This window comes from Vipera ursinii (genome assembly GCF_947247035.1).
Source record: "Vipera ursinii genome assembly, chromosome: Z".
NCBI lineage: Eukaryota > Metazoa > Chordata > Lepidosauria > Squamata > Viperidae > Vipera > Vipera ursinii.
In genome coordinates, this window is record NC_139517.1 from 122,241,372 (window position 1) to 122,265,679 (window position 24,308).

Below are 24,308 nucleotides of genomic sequence, written 5' to 3' on the forward strand. Positions count from 1 at the left end.
GCCCCTGGAGCCTGCCCTTCCAGTTTGTTTGTTTTCTTGTTTTCCTGTTTGTTTTTAAATCATAGTCCTCAACTTACGACCATAATTGAGCTCAAAAGTTCTGTTGCTAAATGAGAAAGTTGTTAGGTCCGTTTTGCTCCGTTTTATGACCTTTCTTGCTAAAGTGGTTAAGTGAATCACTTAACAATAAATAATTAAGAATTTCCGGTTGTTTTCTTCTTGGTAGTACCTTGATCAGGCTGTTGTTTACTATTTGATTGTTTGTCTGAGTTGTAGTTCCATGACTGGGATATTGTTTATTGCTTGATTGTTGGTCTGGTGTTAATCAAAAGAAGAAAACAACCCTCCCATCGACAGGGCAAGCCACTTTACATAAACAGAGAGCAAAGCCCACTCCGTTCTAGCACTGATGATGTTGCCTACCTGGGTAATGAAAAGTCTCTTAGAGAGAAATCAAGCTCAGAGAGCAAGCACCAAGGACGCGCAGACCGTCGTGGCTTAGTACAGGACAGGACTCCCATTGTAACGAGTGAAAAGAGACTTTGAATGTTCAGGTGTTTTCCCACTTTCTTCCCTTTGGCAGAATAGAGCCAATTTTGCCTCCTAACTGGATCTCGCCTTCATTTTCACAGCAGTGTTGCATGTGGAAAGGAATTTGGCTAAGCGTGTCCCAGTACAATGCAAAATGAGGAACAATGCTGTACCTACCAGCAGGGTCCCCCCCAAAAAACTCTAGATGGCAGGCATGGTTATGGTCACCGTCTTGGCTTTTTGGGCCCTGCATTACTGAATTTTACATGATTCAGCAGCAGTACGAACATCTGGTCCTTGTTATGCCTGCATGCAACATAATGCCCAGTGTGTGGCTACTTTTGAAAACTACTCTGCAGAGTTAAGCAAAACAACCTTGTTTGCTTTGTCCCCAGGAATCCAACCCGTGCTTGGCCTTTGTTCCCCTGCCTGTTTTAATCAGTAACCCTTCCCCGGGCTCATTCTTCCCCTCCTTGTGAAATGAGCCAACATTTCTTCCAGCTGTTTTCATGCATCTGGGGAAGGGTCAGTATTTGTTAACGGGCAGGATCTTCTCTTTGCAGCTGTTTCTTTTATGCCCGCCAGAAAGGAAAAAGTTGGGGTTGCGAATTCAGGTCTGACCCAAGCAAACAAATCAACCCTAATACAAGTAGTCCTTGACTTACAACAGTTCATTTAGGGACTGTTCATAGTTACAATGCCACTGAAGAAAGTGACTTAAGACTGTTTTTCACACTTATGACAGTTGTAGCATCCCCGTGGTCACACGATCAAAATTCAGATACTTGGCAACTGACTCATATTCATGATAGTTGCGGTGTCCCAGGGTCACGTGATCACCTTTTTTGACCTTTTGACTAGTAAATTCAACAGGAAAGCCAGATTCATTTTACAACGGTGTTACTAACACTGCAGTGATTCACTTAACTGTGGCAAAAAAAAGGTCCTAGAATGGGGCAAAACTCATTTAACAAATGTCTTGCTTCGCAACAAAACCTTTGAGCTCAGTTGTGGTCGTAAGCTGAGGAACATCTGTATACCTTGCAAAACCAGGCTAGGCTGTTTCAATCCAGCGCCCCCTAATTCAAGTACCAGTTCCATGGAGTGGGGCATGGTTTCGCATGATGCCTTGGATGGGATTTGTGCATGGATGGGAACCTCTGCTCTAATTTCTCCCTATTTGATAATACAAGTGGTGGTTCAGGCCATTTCAAGGAAGAATTCCCAGAAACATGATATTGCTTTGGCAAATAATTTTGGGGCATATTATAATAGATTAAATTGTTTCTCGGCCTTGGCAACTTTGAAGATATCTGGAGGATTCTGGGAGTTGAAGTCCATACATCTTAAAGTTGCTGAGATTGGGAAGTACTATTCTACACTCACCTGGTCCTCTCCCTCTCCCCTCCCCTTCCCTTCGTCAGCATCCTTTTACATTTTCCCACCTAGGCTCCTTCTTCCTCATTTGTAGTTTGGCCTTTTCAAAGATGACCAGAAGTTGACTTATTCTCATACCTGTTCAGCACCAACCACCGTCTGCTTACTGCAAATTGAATCCTGTGCAGTAGAAGTCCTTCCTTTAGCATTTTACTTTGCAGGCTGATCACCTTACACCTGTTTTTCTAAAAAAGTTACTTTTGCAGTGGTATTAAAACATTCTTTTTCTCTCATAATCTTGAGCACAGTGCAAATTTTTTGATACTGCATACCTTCAGTTTCAATATATGTTACAGTCTGTAGTGCAATCTGTGGCCTTTGAAAATAAACTCTTAAGCATTCCTCCTCCTGTTATTACCTCTCTTGATGGCCAGGAGCTCAACTCAACACTGTAGTTTAGTGTTTTGAGCGAAGTCAGCCAACTTATTAAGAAATCGTTGCGAACGCCACTGTGAAATCTTAGGTCATGCAATGTTGGAGGAAGTAGTAGACTCCCATGACTTAATTATCTTAAGACATTTCTGGTGCATCCTTTCAGAACTGGGACTTCGGAAAATTTGGAAGCTGTTGAAGATTCATTGTGCTGGAAATTCAGAATTAGCAGAATAATAAGAATTGAAACTGACCTTGGAGGTCTTCTAGTCCAGAGGTCCCCAACCCCCAGTCTGTGGACCAGTACCGGACTGCAGCATGCCAGCAACTGGTCTGCACAAACAAGCAAAGCCCCATCCGTGGGATGCAGGCAGCACACAAACCGTGCCCCCTAAGGTCCACGGAAAAACATCTTTCCACTGATCCAGTCCCTGGTGCCAAAAAGATTAGGGTCCTCTGTTCTAGTCCAATCCCCTGCTCAAGCAACAATTTCTCTCCTTGATTAATTTCCATCTGTTGTTTCTTGTCCTGACTCAGAGGCTTTGGAGAATAGATTGACTCCCTCTTCTTTGTGGCAGCCCCTGAGATATTGGAACACTGCTATCAAGTCTCCCCAATGCCTTCTTTTCATTAAACTAGACATACCCAATTCACAGTTCACAAATATTCAGTTTACGGAATTGTTTTGCTTTGTCTGCAGCTCTGAGATTTCAGAAGAAAAATTTGGAGTCTTCCTCTACATTACCCACAGTTGTATTAATAATATTAGACTATCAAGATAAACAGTTCCCCAAAAACTATTTTAATGTTGGCCGGTGCTCATCAAGGTGATATACATCAGGGCTTTTTACCTATTGTACCACTTTTAGGATATGGCAATATCCAGGTACCACCAGTTGCCTAGCAAGGTGTCAAAAACGATGACCAAAAAGAAAGCAAAGAAAAAAGTGATGAAGTACAGGTAGTCCTTGACTTACAATAGTTCACTTAGTGACTGTTCAAAGTTACAATGGCACTGAAAAAAGTGCCCCCCAAGCCACAGCCGAGCAAGACACCTGCCTGCCCACCCAGCGGCACTCTTCTTCCTGTCTGAGGTTTCATTGTTGTGAATGTTTCTGTTGAGGATTGGCAGTGGGGGTAGGGTGGGGGAGTGTTTGGTTTTTATTCCCCCCATCTGCTGGGTGGTTGCAGCAGGTTTTGGTCACTTCACATGACCCTGGGACACTGTGACCATCATAAATATGAATCAGTTGCCAAGCATCTGAATGTAAATCACAAGACCCTGGAGATGCTGCAACATTCCAGCTGATCGGCGCTTCTTCTGGGCTCAGAAGCGCCAGGATCAGCGCTGAGCTCCATCTGGAGCCTGGCGCTGATCCTGGCGCTTCCGCTGAGCCCTGGCAGCCCTGCAGCTCTAGCCGTCTCTCGCTCAGGCTTGTGCGGTGCTGCCACCAGTTCAGCTCATTCCCCCTCCCCCGCTACCACTTTTCTAGGATGGTCACGTACCACCTGCCAGGTGCCAATGTACCACAGGTGGTACCCGTACCACTGGTTGAAAAGCCCTGATATACAGTAGGTGTCTTTAGGCTGCACAATTTCAGCTGCAGGTGTGAGCTTGCACTGTGGAACTTTCCACCTTAAGCAAATCAGTTCTGCTTCTTAGCAAGCTAGCTGTTTGGAAAAAAAAATCAAGATGTTGTGTAATACTTTGGATTCCACCCCCTCCCCCCCCCCAAAAAAAAATGCTGCTCAGGATGTGAGGTTGCAACCACCATGGTTGACTGCAACCCCTTAAAGCAGCTTATTTTAACCCAGAGCTCACGTGGTGGCCTTTTTCAGCTGCTCTCTGAGAAAAGAGGCAGAAGGCACAGGTAAGTAGAGGTGTGGGTTTTAGATTGATGTAGCTTCTGCTTAGTAAAGGCATCATCCGTATCTAGTTGATATCAAAACTGAGCCATCAGTTGTAGCATATTCGTATTCCATGTCCCATTCTTAGGCCAGCGATGGGTGAGCCATTCCCAAGGAGAAGGAGTGGAGATCAGTGTGGATGATGTTCATTGCCTTCAGTTTCTCTTCCAAAGATACTTTTTTTAAAAATTCCATTTATATCCCGCCCTTCTCCGAAGACTCAGGGCGGCTTACAAGCTTAGCAGTAGCCTTCATTCTATGTATATGCCTGCTTATTAGGGCTTTCACACACACCCCAAGCGGCATTATTACAAAGTCAGCTTATTGCCCCCAACAATCTGGGTCCTCATTTTACCTACCTCGGAAGGATGGAAGGCTGAGTCAACCTTGAGCCTGGTGGGATGCGAACCTGCACTAAGTGCAGGCAGCTGGTGTTACTTAAGGAGGCATTAGCCCACTGCTCCACCAAGGCTTTGTGGATCAGTTTGTGCTACTCTGGAGACTCCATGCCATTGGTCATAAATGAAGCCTGACAAACGATAGTTTAATTTGGATGGGTAAATAGAGCTATGGAAGAAGTTCATAAATTGCAGACCTCTTTTGCAAGGGGGCGTGGAACTATTATTGTTGGAATATTGTATTCAACAAGGAGGGACAATCTGTGTTCTTCTGTTTTATGCACTTTTTTAGTTTAATTTAGTTTTGTTCTGGTTCTCTTTTTTTCTTTTGGAAATAAAATTTAAAAAAATATTAAAATAAATAAATACATGAAGCATGCTACGTATAGTGGCATTGCCAAATCTAGGTGCTGTTTGTTTTTAGAACTAAAATTTAAACATATGTTTGCATGTACACAAAATGTGGCTGGAAGGAAAAGTAGAAGGTGGTCACAAGAGATGGAAATAATAATAATAATAATAATAATAATAATAATAATAATAATAATAATAATAATAATAATAATAACAACAATAATAATAATAATAATAATAATAAAGGGAGCTGGTGATCTGGGGAAGATCTGGGGAAACTGAAATGTGACACAGGTAGACATATCACCACAAAATCTGTGCCTTCATCCTACGCCCCCATGTCTTGGATACCCCCTTGCAGAAGCCTCTAGACAGAGGTCTATAAAATGACCTGCATTTGCCAAAAGATGAAGGCAGAGTTGTGCCATGGCAACACAAGTTCTGCTCTTTTGTACAGGTGTGGGGGTGTCATGACACACAAACAAAGGAAGCAGAATTTGAAGCATAAAGCTGCCATTCTCATTTGGACCAGCTGCATCTTGAAACCTTCTGAAGGGAAAGCAATATTTTCCCCTACCTTTCATGATAAGGAATTTGCACTCGTTTATTACCACTTGAGATTGATAAAAGAAAAATGTATACACACGGCCCAGAGCTAAATTCTGAAGTTTGTTATGAGATCATGAGAGGTTGGTAACTGAGATATTAAGAGTGAGGTAGATGAGATTATTGAGGATCAGGCTACAGCTATCAGCCTTGATAGCTCTTTAATACCTCCAGGATCCCAAACAAGATACAGCAGCTGCTATCAAAGAGAAATGGAAAATAGCCATCTTGATTTGGAAGTTTGTTGGATACTGTTGGTTGGTACCCAAAACATTAGACTTCTCTGGGGAAACCTACAGAGCCCTACTTTCAGTAGGAAGACTTCAGAGAATCCTAGAGCTACAATGGTAACCCTCGACTTACAGCCATTCGTTTAGCAACTTGGTGGAGCATTGGGCTAATGCCTCCTTAAGTAACACCAGCTTCCTGCAATTAGTGCAGGTTCGCATCCCACCAGGCTCAAGGTTGACTCAGCCTTCCATCCTTCCGAGGTAGGTAAAATGAGGACCCAGATTGTTGGGGGCAATTAAGCTGACTTTGTAATAATGCTGCTTGGGATGTCTGTGAAAGCCCTAATAAGCAGGCATATACATAGAATGAAGGCTACTGCTAAGCTTGTAAGCCGCCCTGAGTCTTCGGAGAAGGGTGGGATATAAATGAAATTAAAATAAAATAAAAATAAAAAATAAATAAACTTCTCCAAGTTACAATGGTACTGAAAAAAGTGACTTACAACCAATACCATACTTATAATCATTGGTCATGTGATCAAAACTGGGGCAGTTGGCAATCAACATATATTTACAATGATTGTAGGGTCTCTGGGTCATGTGATCACCATTTGCCACCTTCCTAGCCAGCTTCCAACAATAGGCCATAAAATCAGGTGGGACTCACTTAGCAAGGGAAATTCTGGTTCCAACTGTGTTTATAAGTCAAAGACTATCTGTATGTTAGTCTGAGAAGTTGAAGAAATAACCCAGAAAGAGCCAGACTTTAAGACTTGTGGACTTCAACTCCCAGAATATGATGGTAGTATTCCAGCATTTGAGTAGCTGCCACAAAGAAGAGGGAGTTCAACCTATTCTCTAAAGCACCTGAAGGCAGGACAAGAAACAATGGATGGAAACTAATCAAGGAGAGGAGCAACCTGGATCAAGGAGAAACTTCGTAACAGTGAGGATAATTAACGAGTGGAACAGCTTGCCTTCAGAAGCTGTGGGTACTCCATCACCGGAGATTTTTAAGAAGACTGGACAGCTGCCTATCTGAAATGGTATGGGGATCTCCTGCTTGAGCGGTGGATTGGACTAGAACAGGGGTAGGCAACCTTGGCTCTTTTATGACTTGTGGACTTCAACTCCCAGAATTCCTGAGTCAGCATGGCTCAGCATGGTAACCTCTCCCTTTCCCCTCAGCATAGCTGACTCAGGAATTCTGGGAGTTGAAGTCCACCAGTCATAAAAGAGCCAAGGTTGCCTATCCCTGGACTAGAACATCTCCAAGGTCCCTTCCAATTCTATTCTGATTGATTAATTGCTCAGTCTACCATAATGGCTTGGAAATTTTGGGAGTTGAAGTCCGCAAGTCTTAAAGTTGCCTAGTTTGGTGACCCCTAGACTAGATAAATCTTTTACCAACACAGTTCTTCTGATGTCCTCAAATGGGAAGAGATGGCTATAAGAACCCCATTTTTCTGTTCAGTAGATAAAGCTTAGGAAAGTTGGGCAAAGTTTATTGCCATAAAGAGTTATCTAACACAAAGCTACTTAGAAAGTCAGAGGCTCCTGTGTCAAGGGGCAGGCTGAGTGTTTGGGCTGTCTCAATATTTGTCCTGATGTCAACAGAGTCCAGGGATGTGTGAGCTTAAGGGCCATATTCCCTCCTTTTAATAAGCTAATGATAAGACAGAGAAGAATGCCCTTTTAAGGACTGGAGAAAAATACCCCATGCAATAGAGGAATAATTACAGGTAGTCCTCAACTTACGACCACAACTGACCTCAACATTTATGTTGCTAAGTGAGAAAAATGAGTTTTGCCCCATTTTATGACCTTTCTTGCCACATTTGTTAAGTGAATCACTGGAGTTGATAAATTAGTAGCACAGTTGTTAAGTGAATCTGGTTTCCCCTTTGACTTTGCTTGTCAGGTCACAAAAGGTGATCACGTGACCCTGGGATACTGCAACCATCATAAATGTGAATCAGTTGCCAAGCATCCAAATATAAATCATGTGACCATGGGGATGTTGCAAAGATTGTCAGTGTGAAAAACGGCCATAAGTCACTTTTTTCAGTGCTGTTGAAACTGAATGGTCAAAAAGTGAACTTTTTTTTTAATCCCATTTATATCCCGCCCTTCTCCGCAGACTCAGGGCGGCTTACAATCTAAGCACAAACCAATGTGCTTAGCAATAGCCTTCATTCTATGTATATGCCTGCTTATTAGGGCTTTCACACACACCCCCAAGCGGCATTATTACAAAGTCAGCTTAATTGCCCCCAACAATCTGGGTCCTCATTTTACCTACCTCGGAAGGATGGAAGGCTGAGTCAACCTTGAGCCTGGTGGGATGCGAACCTGCACTAATTGCAGGCAGCTGGTGTTACTTAAGGAGGCATCAGCCCACTGCTCCACCAAGGCTCTTTCTGTTGTAAGTTGAGGACTACCTGTACACACATTTCCTGGGCAATAGCCTATGTCAGGGGTGGGTAAAAATGGCAACTTTATGACCTGTAGAGTTCAATTTATCGTCATTTGCAATTTCCTGTGGTCACATGACTATGTTTTATAATGGTTTTGCCAAAAAATGGCATTTATTTCCAGTCTTCAGCAGAATTGTGTCCATAGCTTTATAACTAATGGTGTTTTCTTAACAATCGCTGCCAGAAAGGTCATAAAAATGAATTGGTTAATGACTGATCCATTTTAATAAGTGTTACAACTTACGACCGTAGTAGGCAGGCTACTACTATGTCCATCTGTATCAATAGCCTTACCAAAGTGTTGCAGAGTAGATCAGTAAAAGTAGCTGTGGCACCCAGCCTCTTTGCCATGGGAGGCAGGCAAGCTTATCAAGTTCCTTCCTTACTGATCTTCAAATGGTTAAAAGGAATCACCTTCAATATTGGTTAATTGACACCTACCTTTGTTGCAATTCCTAGCCTATTTCTCGATTCTCGTTTTATCTTGCAATTCATCCCTCCTGTGGTTCTGTTTTTAATGCCTATTTACTCCTTCCCTGGGACTGCCCCACAGTCAAGGGTGGGCTGCCTGTTCTGGGTCAGAATATCTGTACTGTACCTCTTAAATGTTTCGGTCCATGTTTGACTGCCAAAGAATAAAGAGGTCCAAAAGACCCGACATTCCTTTAGACATAGTGTGCACAACACCCTGTGCCAGTGTTTCTCAGCTCTGCTACTTTAAGATGTGACAATTTCAACTCTTTATTAAAATGGTGGAGCTTGAAAAACAGAGTTTTATGCTACAATCATGGTTTGTAAATCACATGGTAAGTTCGTGCAATTCACTGAGCCAGCATCAAGAAAGTCATGTCTTAATGCTCTCTCTCTCTCTCTCTCTGTGTGTGTGTGTGTGCCTGTGGCAAGGGGGCAGACATGTCCAGCCTAGAGGTGTGCAGAAATTCTGGAAAATGCATTCAGCATCTTTCTGTATACCCAGTTTGCTTTCCCCTTAGCTATTTCATCTGAAAGTTCCCATTTTCGTAGTCTGCTTCTTCTCAACACTGTCTACTGTGTCAGCTGGAAATAAAGAGAAAGATATAGCTTTCAAATGCTCCAAAAAGCAATTTGTATGATGATCACTTATTGAATCCCTCTTACTGTCTTATATTTATTTATTGGTATGTTGATTACAGTATATTGCAGATGGTGCCGCTTGGCTCCTGCGTGTCTGGTTATTTTTATTTTGGCACAGCCTGTTATCGGACATCCATTCCACTGATGTGTTACTCCATTAATGCTGGTTGCAATTTTACTCCACCAGTTGTAGCAAAGAGCTGATGTAGCAATTTCTCCTTCTAGTGGTCATTTTAATCATCAGTAGCTTCTGCGCCAAACTCAACCACTTTGAAAAGTCTGATGTGTTCAACAAAAGGTTATGTTTAAAAATATATATGGAGAAAAAAATGTATTAAATCTCTTTGGAAGCAAGCATTAATAGCCAACAATGTTATTTGAGAATAAGTACTGAAGTTGGACGCTTCAAATAAGGTTCTGGAGATATGCTTTTCAATGTGTGGGAATATCCACACAACACTTCTTAAGTTTTTTCCCCTCAGGAATCTATGTCAGTCATATCAAACTCGCAATGTCACGTGACGTCGCGCAACGTATCGCGACTTTTCCCCCATTGCCGGCAATGGGGAGGGCGCGGTTTCGTTGTGATGCATCCGGCCCGTGGGCCGGCAGTTTGACATGCCTGATCTTATTAAAGCAACCATGTCCCCCTGTGGTGAAATGTGGATTTCCAGAAGGGAGGGGCTGCATTCCAGAGGACCAAGAGACAGCAAAGTTTTGATTGGGAGAAAAAGTTAAAATGGGTCCTCCTAGCAATTCTCAAAGTATACCTTTAATGATGCAAATGGTTTGGCAAGATTTCTGTCTATGGCTGAGGACCAATAAAGGAAAGTGCTCAAAAGTAACTCTGTCTCTCTTGACTTCTGGAATCTGACACAGACTTCCCAGATTTTGCAGAAGTTTGAAAAAGATGCAGCTGCTGTAAAAAGGGCAGTGTGCTTGCACTTTTGTGCACTTCAAAGCCTCTGTTCCAAATCCTTTTTCTGAAGAATGCACCATAATTCAGCCATACCTGGACAGGGGAATTGATTTATGATTAACTCTTCTCCTGTCCTTTTGAGCCAGTGGCAAGCTGAAGCACCACTCTTGGGCCCTAGTCCTTTTAAAACACAAACATGATTGTGATTGGGTCATATTCTTTCTGTCATCACTAAAAGTAATCCTCGAATTATGATCACAAGTGGGACCAGAATCTGATCAAAATTTGGGCACTTGGTAACTGGCATGTATATTTGCAGACCCTTGCAGCATCCTAGGGGTCATGCAATCACATTATAGTCATAACTGCAAAGACCAGTCGTGGTGTTTTTTCAGTGCTGTTGTAATTTCAAACAGACGCTGTATCAAGGACTACCTATATTCTACGAAACAAGTAAAAACAACCAACCAACTAGAAAATGTTGGCCATTCTTCTTGGCTTGCCGTGTCCTCCGGTGGTGCATCGAGGGGCCATTTTCTATTCACACAACATAAGTTTTTTCTTTCTAGCTTTTCAGCTCCTGTTTCGCATGAGATTTCAACCCAACTCCATTCTTGTCTATATGTTTTGCCTTTGTTTCCCCCCTCTTCCATGCTTTTTTTTCAATTCTTCTGTTTTTACTCCCTTGCATTCCTGGCAAGACTTCACTCCTTTAAAGGCAGGATCACAGTAGATCCACCTTTAAAAGACAGCACAAATCTGGGATATAACTCAGGTCTCAGACAGTAAAGAACCTGTGATCTATTTCCACACAGAGCAACAATACTACACCCATCTTTATGTAGTCTGAAAGCCTTCCACTTCTTAAATATACTTAAGTAAACCCCATTACATATTTGGGGCTTTAAAAAAAAACTTTGTAGAAGCAGCCTCTTTTCCACGGCAACATCTAAAATAAGAGGTGACCTCCTCAACAATCTGGTGAGCATTTTCATGATTTTGGCCCAAACTGCTGTTGCTACATTTTTAAAGCTTTGTTTTAACTCTTTAAACAAAATTCCTTTTGGGATTACTGATCCAAAGTTACTTATTCCAGTTAGCAGATGGGAAGACAGACTGATATTTTCTATTTGCAAAGCTTCTTTTCCTACAAGGGTGGCAGGAACGGAGAATGGAGAATTACTGCTGCTGAATTGCTTTTCATTTAACTTTTATCCTGCCTTTTCATTGGTTTGTGTAAACAACTCTTCCTGTTTTCCTCACAACCCTGTAAGGTAGTTGAGATGAGAAGGATTGACCCAAAGCTCCCTAGCCTGCATTCAGGCCTAAGGCAGAAGTAGTACTCACTGTCAGCTGGTTTTTATGTGTAAGGCAGGTTTAGAATTCACCATCTCCTAATGATTGGCTCAAAGTCATTCAGCTGGTTTTCATGCCTAAGATGGGACCAGAACTCACCGTCTCCCGGTGATTGTTTCAAAGTCACCCAGTCAGCTTTCACGTGTAAGGGGGAGACTAGAATTCACATTCTGCTGGTTTCTAGGCCAGCAGCTTAATCACTTCACCAAACTGGCTCCCTTTTGAAGTAGGAAGAGGTGGCAAGATCATTTTCATTGATATCTTCATAATAACTCACAACTACACGGCAAATACTACTCCTACGGAGACAATACAATAAAGCAAAGACGTTTGCTAAATTCCAAAACAGAGAGGCCAATTCAAAATGAAGACTTGTTGGATAGCAGTGGCACAATAAATACAACAAGGAAGCTGAATATTGCATTGGCAAGAGGGTGGATAGGGGGCAATGTTGAAAAGAATATTTTTAAAAAGTTTGCCAGTATCTGGTCTGCTTGTGTTCACAAATGAAAAGTCAATGTAAATCTTACCAGAGCTTAAGACAGGCAAAATTGGAAAGTGGCATATTTACTTTCAAGGAAGATTTTAGTTATCGGTACGTGAGTGGAACACCAAGGCAGATTCTGGATCTGCCTCTATAGAGGTATTCCAGGTGGTCCTCAACTTACAATCACAATTGGAATAAAAATTTATGTTGCTAAGCAAAGTGGTTACACCCACAATTATGACCTTTTTTTGCCACGGTTGTTAAGCAAATCATATGATAATTGAGCAAGTCTGGCTTCCCCCACTGACTTTGCTTGTTGGAAGCTGCCTAATGATTCTCTGTCATCCATATCATGGTTGGCCCAAATATGCTTTTCCAAAAAGGCAACTGCATTTCTTTGTTTTTTTCCTTGAAAACATTTTGCTTCCCATCCAGGAAGCTTCTTCAGTTCTTCAGAAGTTTCTTGGATGAGAAGTGAAATGTTTTCAGAGAAAAAAACCCAAGAAAGTCCAGGTCACTTTTGGAAAAGCATCTTTGGGACATGCTGAGCAAGGTATTAAAAGTTTTTTAAAAACTCGGATGATTTGCTCCATTCGAAGTTGGAGGTGGACTAACCTGCTGTGTTTTGTTGTATCTCATTTTTAGCTTCTGGGCTTTCCTCTTCACCATCAACTCCCACCCAAGGAGTCAAGCAGCCGGCATTTCCACTTGAATACTACAGACATGAACCAGAGAGGCTAGACACACGGATTCACACCCCCTCTTCTCCTCCAGATACTGGCCAAAGGTTTAGCTTGCCTCCAGGGCAGGGCACTGCCAAGCCACCCTCTCCAACACCTGTCTGTTGCGTTACGTCAAAAGTAGTAAGTACAGCCTCTGAAAATTTTAAAAAATAAATCAAAAGGCCTGTAGCGTGGGACTGGTACAGTGCTTGTGAGCATCCAAGCATTTATCACACTTTGTAGGCTGATGACACTTTCAATTCTTCTACTATGGAGAGAAATATTATTGCCCCTAGTTTGCACAAATGAGGGGAAACTGAGGCTGAGAATCCATTTTTTGCTTGCTGATGGCTGCCATAGAAGTTAGATGTGAACTAAATATCCATTTTGACTTCAGATTCTTTGGAGTGGAACCCATTGTGTGTCTACTTGAAAACAAGCTCCACTGAAATGTAAAAATAACCATGCAGAGGATTTCTGTGAAGTCCTTGGTATTCTCTGACTTTAATTATTTGCTTACAGACATTTCGTTACCCAACTAGTAACATCATCGGTATTAGTTAGTGTGGGATTTGATCCGTGATGATATTCCCTAGATGGGTAATGAAATATCTGCAAGCAAACAACTAAGCTTAGAAAGCACTGAGGACTCCACAGTTCAACCCTGAGCTAGAAATATTCTATTGTACAGTAGATGGCCTTATTTGTCCTGGCTTCACGCTACAGAAGATGGAAGATCTAGTTTTGCTGCAGATTTAACAGCTTATTTTTACAAAATGCTTGCCCATGAGTAACTGAATTTCTGTGTGATCACTTAACATTATGATCTTATTTGGTGATCCAGCAGTCACAAATTAACCACAGATTTGGGGTTTCTACAACCCAATAAACTAACTTGTGATTGTTAGATTGTAATTTAATGGGTCTGGTGAATTTTGATTGTGTGAATGAATGTATAGATAATCCTTGACTTACAACCATAGTTAAGCCCAACATTAAGAGAGACAGTTGTTAAGTGAATTTTGCCCCATTTCACAGTCTTTCTTGCCACAGTTGTTAAGTGAACCGTTGCAGTTGTTAATAACACAGATAAGCAAATCTGGTTTTCCCATTGACTTTGCCTGTGAAAAGTTCACAAATGATGATCACATGACTCCAGGACACTGCAATCTCCATGAGTCAATTGCCAAGGGTCTGAATTTTGATCACATTACCATGGAGATACTGCAATGGTCATAAGTGAGAAAAACTATCATAAGTCAATTTTTCAGTGCCATGGTAACTTGGAACAGTCATTAAATGAACTGTTGTAAGTCGAAGACTATCTGTATGTAAAATGATGGCACCTAAGAACCACAGCTCACGGATATTTGGAATTTAGGCATATTAGCTAAGTGGGTTGAAAAAGGAATATACCCATATTTACATTTCAGCTACAAGTAGTCTTCAGCTTTCAATTGAGACCAAAATTCTGTTGCTAAGCGAGGTATTTGTTAATTGAATTGTGCCTCATTTTATTTTATTTATTTTTATTTTATTTTATTTAGATTTATATACCGCCCTTTCCCGAAGGACTCAGGGCGGTTTACAGGGCATTTAAAAAACAGTCAATACAAACGTTAAAACAAATTAAAAAAGATTAAATAGAACCCTGAGAAAATTAAAATTAAAATTATGACCTTTTTTCCATAGTTAAGAGAATCACTTCGATTGTTAGGTGAATCATATGGCCATTAAGCAAATCTGTTTTCCCCCATTCCCCCAGTTGTTGGAAGCCAACTAGAAAGTTTACCAAATGGTGAACACATGACCCCAGGACGGTGCAGCCATCATAAATACAGGGCAGTTGCCAAGTGCCCAAATTTTGATCATGTGACCATGGAGATTCTGCAACGATCATATCACTTTTTTTCAATGCTCCTGTAACTTCGAACAGTCACTAAACAAGTGCTTGTAAGTTGAGGACTACCTGTAATTCTAGTACGCTGATTCCAATACAGTGCTGTGTTTCATTATCAAACCAAAGTGCACTGATGAGGTTACCTAGTTGGGTAATGAAACATCTGCAAGAAAACCACCCAGCTCAGAAATCACCAAAGATCCCTCATTTCAACCTGAGCTACAGATATTCTCCTTTATTAGTACTGTTCTTTTCTCGAATGCTAGTATGATGAAATGACATTTTATTGTTCTGTTCAAGTGTAACCTATGAGAAAGGAAAACAGGTAGGCAGAAGGTAGCAGTTTCCACAGAATATGATTTTAAAAAGTCAATATAGTAGCTATGATGGTGCAATGGAAGGCCTGTTCATTTTTTAAAGTGCATTGCACGAAACCCTTTTGTGTAGAGCCCGTGATTTATAAGAAGCGATTTCTTACCTGTAGCATTCCAATCCTTTTTTCTAAAGTGTTTCTGCTTTTATGATTTTAACAGTAGCCTAAATAAAAAATGTAACTTCCAGCATAGATGAGTTGTGGGGGAGTTTTCATTTGCTAAAATTTACTTGAAGCTGAATAAAGTTCAAGGCCCTAAGACAGGGGTAGGCAACCTCGGCTCTTTTATGACTCATGGGACTTCAACTCCCAGAATTCCTGAGCCAGCTTGGCTTGGCTGGCTCAGGAATTCTGGGAGTTGAAGTCCCATGAGTCATAAAAGAGCTGAGGTTGCCTACCCCTGCCCTAAGGTAAGAATTGATCGATATCAAATAGGCAGCAATTGTAAATATGAACAATCTTATGAAAGTGTAACTTCTTAGTAATGAGAGAAGATTTAGCATTCCATTTGTTACTCGAAAAGCCAAGTTATTTCTAGAGAATCCATCTGAAGATAGCAAACGTTAACAAAAGCGTAGTTTTGCTATGGGAAGCTCAGCTCCTGTCCTGTAAACTCTTATCACATTTTACTCTGATTCTGTAACTTGTATTTTCTCAATTGCCTAAGACTGCTTGTGTGTCTGTTAACAAGAGACCCTGTCTGACTCTAACGCATTGCAAAATATTTTGCAGTGTTTGTTCAATGTTTTCTCAACACTGGCAGCTTTGAGATGTGTAGACTTCAGTTCTGGAAGTTGAAGTCCACAGATCTTAAAGCTGCCATGGTTGAGAAAACACTGCTTTAACTTAATTCCTTCAAAGAGAAAAGCTTTTCTCTCCTGTGGACTAAGGGTGCTGCTAAATTTGACTCTTCACCTTTAAGTCCACCAAGGAAATAGGATTTTTAGCAACTATAAAATGGACTCAATTTCCCTTTCCCCTCTCCCTTTGGAGAACACTCAAAATGGGTGCATTATGGTCATGGTTGAAAAAGAAAAAATCAACCAGGGGTGTGTCATTAGACATTCAGGTAAAAACTATATCTTTGATTTATGCATATCCCCCAAAACACAAGGACTTCAACATTATTGAATTAAGCTTCTTCATTCATCAATGACTAGGTTTTTTAGAATAGATCAGGCTAAAACACGATTGTTTTCTTTGGGTTTATGAACTATGTGAATGGGACCATTGCTATTACTTGTGGCTTGTTAGTTACTCATGTCCTTAAACCTAGGTTAGCATAGTGTGTACACATAAGCATTGCAAGTAGTCCTCAGCATACAACTACAATAGACTCTGTCCCTTGTAGCTGTACGTCATGGTAGTAAAATGGGTTGGTCATGTGAATTTTTTTGTGGTGGTTGTTAAGCAAACACTGTGGTAGTTAATCAAATGATTTGCTATGAGAATGGTTTTGCCAAAAATGAAGTTCTTTTTTTTTTGGCAAAACCATTGTAAAACATGGTCATGTGACTGTGGTATTTTGCAAACAACTATAAATGTGTCTGTGTTGCTGAGCACCCAAAATTTGGTCATGTGACTGTGGAGGGACCCTAACCATCATAACTTCCAGTCGTAGTCAAGACTTTCCTTTGGGGGGGATTGGTCGTAAGTTGAGTACTACTATATCTAATGTTCATGTAGCTCTCGTAGATAATCCCATTAAAATTACAAACTGCCAGATTGTTTCAACTTTCCTGGTCTTCTTGTAGTAATTCTTGATCTAAGATATTCCACCTTTGTGCAACATCTTTTCTACCTCAGTTAAATTAACCATGGTTTGTGTAACAATCTGCTAAATTTGCAGGAGTCTCTGTATATAAACTAACTGCACCAACAGGGTTTCTTAACATATTAGGTTGAAATCTCGGTGTCTCAGTGGGCCAGTTCCTTGTATGAATGTTGTTATGGTGTTTCACCCATGCCCTGTGTGAAATAAAAACCTGGAATTTTAAACCTTTCTTAGAATTAAGTTTTGTACGTTCACTGCAATGTCCACATAGCCTGGATTAGAGCGTTAATGATTCTTATTTAACTGAGAATAAAGAGTTTGCTTTAAAAGAATTTAGCAATGAGATTGCAAGCTTTTCCTGGGGGTAGGTAAATCCTGGCCTTATTGGGGCTGCAGAAATCCAGATCACCATTAAGATGCCTGTAGACCACTAGATTGACCAAATTCTTCCATGCCGTAATAAGGTTGAAAGAAAACAAATAAGGGGGGTTTATAGTCCAAATGGCCCTCTCTCTTTTTCCCCCCAGGATGGTTGATTCTTCTACAAAAATAGGTATATGTAAATATTATTTGTTCCCAAGGTGCAAAGACTTTCTTAGTTCCAAAAGTTCGAAGTGGCTGTTATGAAAACAGTGAAGTTCCCTCCCAAATCTGAGGGTGGGTGGGTGGGTGGAGTCTTTTCACTGGCCTTCAGGATTGCAAACAGTCTACAGCTGCAAGCACCCTGCAGGGTCATTTCTGGGCACAGAAAGCTCTGAGAAATTCTCCAAGCAAATGGCTGTTGTTTTTTTTAACCTGCCCTTTAGCCAAGAGGTGGTAAATTGCTCAGTCTGACTGTTCAACTAGCCTACCTTATGAATAGTCCATCACTTCCTCTGAATTTCTGAAAATAGCAAAGGAAGAAGAGTGCAGTTGGTCTTTCACTGAGTTGTGTTCCTTTCCTTCCTTCCCACAAAATAAACACATTTCTTTGCCTTTGCACCTTGTAGAGCTCTCTCGCTTGTGCTGTAGAGTAAGGGTGAGAAAACACGGTGAAGGTTAAATATGAAAGGGATTATCTCTTACTTCCTAATTTTTGATGCTTTTTTATGTGATGGCATAATACTAGTTTCCCCCTAAATCTGCTGCCCAATAAAATAGTTGCCTCTACTCCTGAGAGAAGCAAAAATTGTATTTTAAAGAAAAGAGGCTGGAGGGTTGATTTTTGAGGTTTATAGTATTCACCCAGCCACTGATGATTTATGCAGATATTTTTTGTGATTCAGCCATGGTATATTTTATGCTCTGGTGAAAATTATATTAAAAAGGGGAGATTTATTAATAACTGTACGCTGGAATTTCATGACTCTGCTATCGTGTTTTTCAACCTTGGCAACATTAAGATGTGTGAACTTCAACTCCCAGAATTCTCCAATGTGTATGGACCAATTCCCAGGATTTCCCAACCATTATGCTCGCTGGGGAATTCTGAAAGTTGAAGTCCATAGATCTTAAAGTCACCAAAGTAGAAAAACAGTGTTTTTTTTAAAAAAATCCCATTTATATCCCGCCCTTCTCCGAAGTCTCAGGGCGGCTTACAATCTAAAGCACAAATCAATCTGCTTGTAAACCATCTTCTCAGTAGTTTATTGAGCAAACCATAAATGGTACTCACCCATTATAGTGAGCCCTAAAATAATAATAATAATAATAATAATAATAATAATAATAATAATAATAATAATAATAATAATAATAATTTTATTTGTATACCGCCCTTCTCCCGAAGGACTCAGGGCAGTGAACAGGGCAAACATATAAAAGTACAAGACTACAAAAATTATCCATTGGATGTGAAGACTAAGGAGGCTATTAAGCTATTAAGAGGACAATTTGATAAATTAATGGCTGATCAAGTGGCAACCAATTTGAGGTTTGCCAGGCATAATACTTTTTGCAATGCTAATAAGCCAGGTAGATGGCTAGCTTATAGACTAAGGAAAAAGCAGAGGGCTTCTAACATAGACAAAATTGAACACAAGGGAAAAATGGTGTTTCAACAGGATTTTATTAAGAAAGCCTTTGTGGATTTTTATTCTAAATTATATGCTAAGGAGAAGATTAATGAAAAAGACATTGAGGAATATTTGGAGAATGCTAGCATCCCGGTGCTTACACAAGTACAAAAAGAGGAGATTAATCAACTGATTACAGAAGAAGAAATACTTACAGTAATTAAGGAACTGAAGGTAGATAAAGCGCCAGGTACAGATGGTTTGACGGCGGCCTACTATAAAAATTTACAATTAGAGATGGTTAAACCGTTAAAGGAACTGTTCCAGACAATCCAGCGAGGGGGAAAGGTGCCTCCATCTTGGAGAACTGCTTTTATCTCTTTGATTCCGAAGGAAGACCAAGATGCTACTCAAGTAAAAAACTATAGACCGATATCACTATTAAATACAGACTATAAGATATTTGCTAAGGTGTTGGCTAATAGATTGATGAGGGTTCTGCAACGGGTGATTCATGGGGATCAAACTGGGTTTATTAGTGGTAGGCAAATGAAAAATAACGTGAGGCATATAGTAGATGTGTTGGAATTTTTGGAAAGGAACAACCAGATCCCTGCGGCGCTAATTTTTTTAGACGCTGAAAAAGCTTTTGATCAATTGAATTGGCAATTTTTGATGAAAGTTTTAGACAAAATGAATTTTGGGGATAAATTTTTGCAACCAATCAGGGCATTATATCAAAAACAAACAGCCCGAATAATAGTTAACAATAGTCTGACAGAAGTATGTAATATTGAGAAGGGCACAAGGCAAGGGTGTCCGTTATCGCCCTTGTTATTTGTGTTAACATTGGAGATATTATTGGTAAAAATACGTAATTCGGAAAGAATTAAGGGTATACAGATTAGAGATCAGGATTATAGATTGAGAGCGTTCGCAGACGATCTGGTTGTTACAGTGACCCAGCCGGAGAACTCTGTTGTGGACCTGATGGAGATAATAATGCAATATGGGAAGGTTTCTGGATTTAAAGTTAATGTACAGAAAACTAAAAATTTGGCTAAAAACATGACAGCATCGCAAAAGGCCCTTTTAGAAGGGTTAACTGGATTTGAGATTGTCAAAAGGGTTAAATATTTGGGGGTGTTTTTGTCGCCCTCTAATACAAAATTATATAAAAATAACTATGAAAAATTATGGGGAAAAATCCAAAAAGAAATGGAGAGTTGGGAAAAACTGCAATTGTCTTTGTTGGGGCGAATAGCAGCAGTAAAAATGAATGTCCTGCCTAAATTTTTATTTTTATTTCAAATGATACCGGTTCTTAAGAAAGATTCCAATTTGGAGGAATGGCAGAGAGGTATCAATAAATTTGTTTGGGCAGGGAAAAGGCCACGAGTTAAACTTAAGATTATGCAGGATACTCGTGAAAGAGGTGGTCTTAAAATGCCTAACTTTAAATTATATTATGAAGCTGCTGCGTTAGCAGGTATAAGTGATTGGATTAATTTGACACAAGAGAGATTATTAAATCTTGAGGGCCACGACTTGCTGTTTGGCTGGCATGCATATTTGTTGTATGATAAGAAGGTAGATAATGTGTTTAGAGTGCATATTTTAAGACAGGCTTTGCTGAGAGTTTGGAAGAAGTACAGACATAAGTTAGATTGTAAGATACCATTGTGGGCAATTCCAAAACACGCAATAGAAAATATACATGCTGGTTTCAAACATGATGTGACTACGTACAAGGAGATTTTAAGCTTGGAAAGAAATGTTTGGTGTTTGAAGCCATATAGTCTCTTGCGAGACGAGAAGATTGTTCAAAATTGGTTTCAATATACTCAGCTACGGGCCAGGTGGAAAGAAGATCAGAAAAATGGTTTTACAATGACTGATGAAAATCTGATGAAGCAAATTAGAAATCAGGGACCAGCACATATTAAACGGATATATCTTGCATTGATAGAGATTGATTCAGAAACAGAACTCGTTAAGGATTGTATGATAAAATGGGCCCAAAACATCCAGGAAGTTATCACAATGGACACGTGGGAAAAGATTTGGGTGAGGAACGTAAAATTTACACAAGCTCAAAACTTAAGAGAGAACTTTTATAAAATGTTTTATAGATGGCATTTAGATCCTAAAAAGCTTGCAAGTATGTATCCGAATTATCAGCCAAAATGCTGGAGATGTGGAGATGAAGATGCAACATATTTTCATGTATGGTGGACTTGTAAAAAGATCAAGGTTTTTTGGATAAAAATTTGGTGGAATATGCAGAAGATTTTTAAGCAAAGGATAAAGTTTTGTCCGCAACTCTTTTTGTTGGGAATAATTACGGATGCTACGGTTGTGGACACTAAGTTGATGTTAAATTTAATTACGGCAGCAAGACTTTTGATAGGTCAGTATTGGAAGAAAGAGGAACTGCCGACCATAGAAGAGTGGACTTTAAAGGTCTCCGACCTGGCAGAGATGGCGAAGATTTCGGCCTATTTGAAAGATCACTCGCAAGAACGTTATATTATGGAATGGAGAAAATGGATTGAGTTTATCCAGAACAAGTATAGGGTTAAGAAGTTTCATGTAGCATTTGAATAAGTCTTCTTTCTTTTTTTCTTTTTCTACTTTAGTTTCTTTATATATATTTAATATTACTAAGGTTTGTCTTATCTTATATAAGCTAGAGAGTGATGGATTTTAGAGTTTATGGTTGTTAGTATATGGTTGTTTATGATTGTTTTTTTTATATATATACCTTGTATTTAGCTCTGGGAAGTCGGGGGGGGGAAGGGGGGGAGGGGGGAGAGGTAGGGGGGAGGGGGAGGGGGGATTCTTAAAGAAAAATTGTATGTTAAAACTTTTCAATAAAAAAAAAACTACAAAAATTAAAAAAGAATTAAACAAGATACCCAAGTTACAACAGTAGATTAAAATCCATTAAAACGACAATAAAACCCAAACCCATCCCCCATGATGATGATGATGATGATAAATAAAGTTGGAAGGGACCTTGGAGGTCATCTAGTCCAACCCCCTGCTCAGGTAGGAAACCCTATACCATTTCGGACAAATGGCTGTCCAGTCTCTTCTTAAAAACTTCCAGTGTTGGAGCATTCACCACTTCTGGGGGCAGGTTGTTCCACTGGTTAATTGTTCTAACCGTCAGGAAATTTCTCCATAGTTCTAGGTTGCTTCTCTCCCTGACTAGTTTCCATCCGTTGCTTCTTGTCCTGCCTTCAGGTGCTTTGGAGAATAGCTTGGCTCCCTCTTCTTTGGGGCAGCCCCTGAGATATTGGAACACTGCTATCCTGTCACCTTTCATCCTTCTCTTCGTTAAACTAGACATACCCAATTCCAGCAGCCGTTCCTTATATGTTTTAGTCTCCAGTCCTCAAAATCATCTTTGTTCGTCTTCTCTGTACTTTTTCTAGAGTCTCAACATCTTTTTTACATCGTGGTGACCAAAACTGGAAAGTGAAACATTTGTGAAGTGGTGTTTTGCCCCATTTTATGACCTTTTTTCCCACCCTTGTTAAGTGAATTATGAGTAGAGAATATAGAATAGAATAGAATAGAATATAGAATAAAATACAGAACAGAATATAGAATAGAATGTAGACTAGAATAGAATACAGAATGGTATAGAATATATAATATAGAATAGAATAGAGCTGGAAGGGACCTTGGAGGTCTTCTAGTCCAACCTCAAGCAGGAGAGCCTATACCATTTCAGACAAGTGACTGTGCAGTCTCCTCTTAAAATCCTGCAGTGATGAAGCACCTACAACATCTGGAGGCAAAGCTGTTCCACTGGTTAATTGTCCTCACCGTTAGGAAGCTTCTCCTTAATTCCAGGTTGCTTCTTCTATTGCAGTTGTTAAGTGAGTAACAGTGTTGTTCAGTGGATCTGGCTTCCTCATTGTCTTTTGCTTGACAGAAGGTTGCAAAAGAGGATCATTGCAGCCAAAATATAATTTATAAAGCCATCATGGCAAGGTCCTAGAAATATAGTAAGCTGAAAGCCAGCAAACTAGAGAGGAGAGGAGAAAAGAAAATAATTTCGATTACTTATCCAATCATTCAATAAAATACGGTAATAATAAAAACCCACATTGTAAGACACCCAGAATCCCTTGAAGCATGTAGCATATAGGTTATAGATTTTAGTAAGTTAGTTAATTGCAATTAATTAGATTAATGGGAGCTTTTATAGCTAAGTCCGAACTAGAACTCACAGTCTCATGGTTTCTAGCCTGGTGCCTGAATCACTAAATAAAATTTGTTGGCTTATTTGCTAACCATTGACTAAATGCTGTTCTTTTCTACCTGATCTTACAGGCTATTTATATAATAAGTATATTTATTCATTTATTTGTTTTATTTATTATATTTTTATGCCCTGTAAACCTCCCTGAGTCCTTCGGGAAAGGGCGGTATATAAATCTAATAAAATAAAATAAATAAATAAATAATACCGCCCTTCTCCCGAAGTACAGGGCAATAAATACAGGGCAATAAATACAGAAACAGGATACAAAAGTTAAAAGCGATTAAATAAATGCCCTAGGTTAAAACAATAATTAAAACATATTAAAACCCCAACCCTAACCCATCAGACCAGGTCAGATTGCTCAAATAGATACGTATGTATATATGTATGTACAGCATGTATATACCTCATTTCATCAGTATATGCACTGAGATATGTTTCTGTGTGCACATGCTCACATTCACATACTTTCACAGAGTGTCAGGACCCACCCCAAACCACGTCTTAGGAAGACAAAACACTTGGAGCCAAATCTTAGTCCAAAAGGAATATTTACTATGACATGCTTGGCTGTAGGAGGCGAGACAGGACTTAATATTTCCACGAAGTAAACCCTTATAAAGAGTTCCCGGTTTAACCCCCCTTAATCCCCATTTGGTCAGTCCCCCATCCTTCCTCTCGTATCATCCATCTCGTGGGAAAAAGGAAGTTAGGACCCTTTTGTTTATTGCTGTCTTCCGTGACAAAAGCCAGATGCTAGCCCCCCCTTTTGTTTCCCCAGTTCAAAAGGCTTCTCCTTTCCTTTGAAATGCCTATTGCCGGTTCAATACACATCTATCCTCTTCTCTTCGGGAGATGGCAGAATCCATGGGATAATGTTTGAAACATTCCATTTATGAATATGATATAAATGGATTCTGACAGTCCGCTCTCCTTAGAAAAAAGATGTGTCCATCTGTAGGGGGAGAAAAGAAAAGAGAAGAAGAAAAAAAACGTGTAAATGTTAACTCGGTTTGTTTGGATATTCTGTATGAAATCTCTTAAGCAGCTTTGGTGCTTTAACGTGGTGTTTGCTGAC

At 40.0% G+C, this 24,308-nt stretch overlaps 1 protein-coding gene across 3 annotated transcripts in view; it reads left to right on the forward strand.

The window, feature by feature from the left end:
* PRKAG2 (protein kinase AMP-activated non-catalytic subunit gamma 2) overlaps nt 1–24,308 on the forward strand; it is a 233,503-nt gene that overhangs the window by 125,342 nt on the left and 83,853 nt on the right. For all 3 annotated transcript variants that reach the window (XM_083376992.1, XM_083376993.1, XM_083376994.1), the window contains one exon: nt 12,834–13,051. In XM_083376992.1, the coding sequence (XP_083233118.1) occupies nt 12,834–13,051 (218 nt within the window). The remainder of the gene's footprint in view (nt 1–12,833; nt 13,052–24,308) is intronic.